The following is a 5,946-nucleotide window of genomic DNA, read 5'->3' on the forward strand; positions in this document are numbered from 1 at the left end:
CTCTCCTACAGGACCATCGAGCCTCCTTCCAAGGCCAGTGACATTCCCACCACAGTCACAGGGAGTCCTGATTCTGGGAGGATCAACTCTGTGGGGACTCTGATGGCATAAATGGTTAAGGCTCAGCGTCTCCCCGGAAGGTCAGTGGTTTAAAATCCCCCACACTGTGAAGGAGAAAGACCTGCCGGTCTGCCCCCACACAGATGGGCCCTGGGGAACCCCAGGGACACTGTGTCCCACCGGGCTCTGCTGAGTCAGAAGGCGCCCCAACTCCAGCCTGCTCCTGGGTTTATGCCCCCGTTTATGGCCAGCACCACATTCCACTCACTCCTGGCCCTGGGCAGAATCTCCTTTTCCCTCCTGTCTGCTCTGTCGGCGGGTCAGTGGGAAAGACCAGTCTCCACGCCTCGGCCTGTCTCCCGGGCCTCATGCACATGGGTCACGCAGGCTGAGCCCTTGCAGCTGACCATCCCAAGGTTCACCCAGGTGCAGCAGCTGTCCTGTGGATGGGCCATAGTGGGTGTGCCCAGCCTCAGTTTGTGGACACCTGGGTTGTCCACCTGTTGGTGACTGAGCGGGGCTCCAGCGACCACTGAAGGCCAGTGTGCATCCGAGTCCCGGCTTTCCAGCCGTGGGGCGAGCAGACGTGCGGTCTAAGAAAAGCAGGCCGTGCAGCAGGTACTCACTGGCGGGTTGCCCCCACGAGGGCCTTCCCCTCGCGCTGGGTCCTGGAAGCAGGAGCCTTGTCTCTGGTCAGAAGGTCGAAAACCTCGTTGTTGTAAACTTCCACGATGGAGACCTCGGCCGCAGGCTTCCGCGGGGGATTTTCTGAAAGGAGCCTGCGAGACACAGGGAGCGTGGAGCAGAGACACACCAAGACCTCTTTGCAAAGGCGCCAAAGCAGCATGGTGGGGAGGGGGCTGCCCCTGGGGGGCAGGGCTGGAACTCAGCCCAGGCTGTCTGCCGGGGTCTCTCGGGCCTCAAAGGCTTTCTCTCTCTGACTTGTTCGGGAAACCCACTGCTCCTCCAGTAGTGGCTCGCTCAGGATGAGGAGGCAGGTGGCACAGCAGGGAAGCACCCGAACGCTGTGGGGAAAGTTTGGCAGTCCCAAGCCGCCAGCCGTTCTGAGAGAGAGCGTGGGGTCTCTGGGGGTCGGGACCAGCTCCTAGGCAGTGGTTCCGCTGGGCTGACCCCACCCCAGGCCCTGAGGCTCCTAGCCCACAGCAGCCAAGCTGTCAGACAGCGTGGACCGCGAGTTAGCATGTCCCGGAACGGGCTTGGTCTGTCTCAAATTTCAGGAAAGGGCAGGCCCGGGACTCTTTACCAAACTCCAGGCACGGCCATCGGTGGGTCCCGACTCGCAGCACCCCTGGGGACAGGGTAGCACCGCCCCTGTGGTTCTCACACACAGAGAACGCTTCACGAGGGGGGCGGGGGGAGGGAAGAAAGCCTGTCTCCTGAGGAGCGGCTGGTGGTTTAGAACTGCTGACCCTGCGGTCAGCAGCCCAGCTGTAACCTCCACGCCTCCTGGGCCCCGTTTGCTTTCGTTATCATCATTCTAAGTTTGCTTTATTTCACTGTTTATTTTGCTTCACTTCCTTTTTAAAAACCGTTTTATTAGCGCTTTACCCACAGGTTGCCCAGCTCCATAATCCAGGTCCATCAGAAGAGTCGCGTGGCATCGCCACGGTGGGTTCTGGGCGCCCCCTTCTGTGCACTCAGTGCTGTTCCTGTGAGCCCCTGCCTGTCTACTGGTGGCAAAGACATGCAGCGCTCTCCAGCTCGGCAGTCCCCTGCTTCATTTTCTTTAACGGATTTGATTCTGTTTCATCTATTTGATCCACTGTGGTTTCATTTAGCTTTATTTAGTTTAACTTCATATGAGAATTGTTTTCTTTGTTTCACCTAACTTAATTGATGTGCTTATTCCAAGTATTTTGACTTAGTTTCACTTGACTCTATTTTAATGGCATTTTATTTCATTTGATGCATCTATTTCATTCGTGTTTTATTCCATTGAAATCTGGAGGGCTCGCTTCCAGAATCAGAAAGAATTGCTAAAGGGCCCTGGAGGCTGTGGCCGGCCAGCCGGCATGGGGGGGTGGGGGAGCCAGGGACGGTCTGTCTGGAACTGTTAGTGGCTGGGGGTCCCCGGGGGGTCTGCTCAGCCCAGGGCCCACAGGCAACAGGCTGCCCCAGGGGTTTTCCACTCAGGGACTCTGGGAGAATCGGCCTTGTCTCTTCCTGGGGAGCGCCCCAAGCCTGGAGCCCCAAGTCCCCAGTTTACCCCTCTGGGCCACCCGCTGTCTTCATTTCAATTTTGCTTCACTAAATTTCATTTTATGTCACTCCACTAACTTAACGTAATCTCATTCAAATGATAGGATTCTGTACAGCTCCATGCAAGAGAATTTAATTGGGCTTCATTTAGGGTAATCTCATTCTAATGCAACTCAATATTCTCTATAACTTGTTACAGTTTTCATTTGTTTAATGTCCTTTATCTTTGGCGTTTTAAATGAATCTTGCTGAGTTTATTTTACTCTGTTTGCTTGAATTAGTTTCAAATGAATCCATTTACCTTAGCTCACGTCTCAGTTCTGACTCATGGTGATCCTATAGGTCAGGACATAGTGAACCTCTGGGGGTCTCAGACTTCAGATCCTTACGGGGACAAGCGGCTCTATCTGGCCCTGCAGGAGCAGCCGGTGGACTTGAACTGTTGACTTTGTGGTTATCAGCTCAGATAACTTTGTGCTTATCACTGTGCCATAGAGCTCCTTGGCTTTACATATTTATGTTTTCTGCAGGATACTTTCTCTATTCCAAGTGCCTTCAGCTCTCTTAGCCTGGCTGAGCTGCGCGGGGCGGGGGCTGCCTCCCCACTTGACAGATGGGATGACGGAGGCTGCAGAGATGGGTGGCGGGCAGTCCTGTGGTGGGCCCCCTGGACTGCAAGACGCCACCGGGAGTGATGGGCTGAGCCCTCGCTGGTGGCGGGCCCTCCCTCTCAGAAACCTAGCTCTCCCTCTGGGAGCAATTGGCCTGAGAACGTTCGTGAGCTGTGTGTGGGGCATTGTCTGGTCTGCTGAACTGAGGAAATGGTGTTCTGGTCGTCAGAGACCCCCAGCACCCACTCCCTACTGGCATTTCTGTTAGCACAGTACGGGAGGGTGGAGGGTCACATCTCCTCAGGGGGCCACCGAGAGAAAGCAGTGCGGCAGGACTGCATTTTGCTACATTTAATCTCATGGGATTATATTTTCGTTAGCTTAATTTTATTGACCCCTACTCTAATTCAGTCACTGTGTCTGCCTTATTTCATTTTGCCTAATTTAATTTACTCTCATTTGATTCATTTATTTTATTTACTATAATGTCACTTTCGTTCAACTTCATTAGGATTTTATTTTACGGTCTAATTTCACTGGAGTGTGTTTGACTTAACTGGTTTTAATTTAATTTCCTTGGTTAACTTGAGTCGTTGGCGGTTTTGATTTGATGTGATTTAGTCTTGGTGGTGGAAAGGACAAGACCGATGGCTCCTTTGTGGCAAATCATCTTTCTCCAGAAACACACAGCGGCTGTGCACACAGCGCTAGAGCATGGAGCAGCAGCAGGAGTGGAACGGGCTGCGTCCGTGGAAAGAGGTGCGGAGATGCTGGGAGCTGCGTCCCTGGTATTTCACGTGAACAGGTTTCAGCGGAGCTTCCGGACGAAGAGCAGCCTACGGCTGTCCACTTCAGAGGAATTAGCCACTGAAAGGCCAGTGGACAGAACTGGAACATTGTCAGATACTGGACGCCTCGTGAACAGAAGCAGACCATGTCAGAGACGCTGCCGGAGGCGGCGCCCCGCAGGTGGGAAGGCGCTCAACTTATGACTGAGGACGAGCTGCTGCTCAGGGTGGAGCCGACCCTAAGGACGTGGGCGGAGTCAAGGCTGCGGGAGCAAGGCCTTCCGGACCTTCATGTGCTGATGGGGCACGACTCCAAGTGAGAAGACACGGCTGCACACATCTATGAATAATCGGAACCCGGACGGAGGAAGCATGGATCTAGGGAGACTGGAAGCCGGCAACAATGAAATGGACCTGATAAAGATCGTTATCTTGGACCTGCACCGGCCATCTTGAACCACACTCAGGAGGGATGGTGCCGCGTTCATCGTCCAAAAGGACGCTTCTGGGTCCCTCTTGAGGTCCGGTGCCATCTGTGACGGACAGTCTCTGTCCCCGTCCAAGGAAACCCACTCCAACAACTATTCTTCAGGTTGGTCACCAACCACGGAGGCTGGTGACGCAGAGATGGAAGAGCCTGATCAAACACGCATCGATCACGATCGGTGATTGGAAGGCAAGTGTGGGAAACCAAGAGGGAGGGGCGGTGCTTAGCAAACACCGCCCTGGTGACAGACAAAGCTGGGGGTCCTGTGAGAGAATGTTGAAAAAGCATCGGTCCCAGGGAAAGAACACCAGGCTGGTTGAGTCAGTGCACAGGAGGAAGGCCGGCAACCAGACGGACTGACGCAGTGGCTGTGTCCATGGTGAGGAGGGTGGAGACCCAGCCGTGTTCCATTCCAGTGCACACCAGGCCACTTGTGCCCCAGAACCTAGTGGACGGCACCTGGCAGCCCAGGAGCTCCACGTGCCGTAGGGCCTGGCTGAGGACAGGAGACCCAGTGCCCAACCTGCCCCACCTGAGAGCACTGGGCCCCGGGACCCCCCTCGGCTGGAGCTGCCGCCCGACTGGAGGGCCCCTTGCTCAGCCGGCACGCAGGCCCCGGCCCCAGAGCAGGCTGCCCGGGGAGGAAAGCTGGCTGGCGAGGAGGCGCCGGCAGGCAGGTACCTGAAGAGCTCCTCAGCAGCCTGCGGGATCACCCCCAGGTCCCGGCGAGCTCCGGCAGGTGGGGCCGCGCCGACAGCAGGGGAAGGCCCCAGCATGGTGTGGCTCTTCCCACTGCCCGTCTGCCCGTGGGCCATGACGCAGACGTTGTACCTGGAACAGAGCAGGCCACTCTGGGTCCCGGCCCTGCTGCTGGGCCCGCGGAGAAAGTGGACCTGGGGTGGGCCTCCGTGAAGGCCGTAGGCTGCTCCCTGACACACCAGGCTCCCCTCGGCCACTGTGCAGGGCGGGCAGGGCCCTGGCAGGGCAGTGGCCAAAGCGCCCAGCTGCAAACCAAGAGGTCGATGGTTCAAGCCCACTGGCCGCCTCTTGGGAGAAAGACGGGGTTCTGTTGCCATGGAGACTGACAGCCTCGTGAATCCCAGGGAGGGTCACACCGTGTCCCACAGGGTCCTGTGAGTCGGGACTGTCGGGGTGGCCAGGGGTGGTGTTTGCTGGACGGCACCAGGGTGCACTGCACTCTGTCACTGCCCATGAGGTGCCCGGCGCAGGTCTGGCCCGGGACCTCAATGGAAGCGGGGCTTTTCAACCAATGGCCCCCAGCTGCTGCCGCCGCCCCGCTTTAGGCCACTCGAGCTGAGTTCCTCAGCCCTCTTCAATGCACATACGACAGCTGTGTTGTCTTCCGCGAGGTACGTGTGAGGGCGGGCTTTCGACCTGTGACCTATAGGAAGTTCCGCCCACGCCTTTCTCTGTTGGCTCTAAAGGAACACTCTCCCAGGTCACAGAGCAGAGTGCTGGCCGAGCCAACCCACAGACACGCAAGGACACATGGGTGTCTGCCCCTGGCTCTGTGACCAGGACCTTGTCATTCAAACTCACTGCCATCGAGCTGTGTGCCATCTGCCTCAACCGCTGCCCTGCAGGGTAGGGAGGAAGGGCCCCTCCGGGTGGGTCTCTGAGACAGTTACTCTTTACAGAAACAGAGCTTCGTCTTTCTCCCGAGGAGGAGCAGTGGGTGGGCTTCAACTGCTGACTTTTTGGTTAGAAGCCCAACACGTAACATCCTGCACCACCGGGCCCCTCTGAGTGTGTGTGTGTG

General features: G+C 56.8%; 1 protein-coding gene across 1 annotated transcript in view; it reads right to left on the bottom strand.

The window, feature by feature from the left end:
* The window catches only part of KIF25 (kinesin family member 25), a 34,257-nt gene that overhangs the window by 11,491 nt on the left and 16,820 nt on the right, over window positions 1-5,946 (bottom strand). The window contains exons 6-7 of the mRNA XM_045294536.1: window positions 4,848-4,997; window positions 687-839 (exon numbers count right to left, since the gene is read on the bottom strand). Of these exons, the coding sequence (XP_045150471.1) occupies window positions 687-839; window positions 4,848-4,997 (303 nt within the window). The remainder of the gene's footprint in view (window positions 1-686; window positions 840-4,847; window positions 4,998-5,946) is intronic.

Source organism: Echinops telfairi, unplaced genomic scaffold, assembly GCF_000313985.2.
Source record: "Echinops telfairi isolate 266 unplaced genomic scaffold, ASM31398v2 ScPeMD7_3533;HRSCAF=4204_0, whole genome shotgun sequence".
NCBI lineage: Eukaryota > Metazoa > Chordata > Mammalia > Afrosoricida > Tenrecidae > Echinops > Echinops telfairi.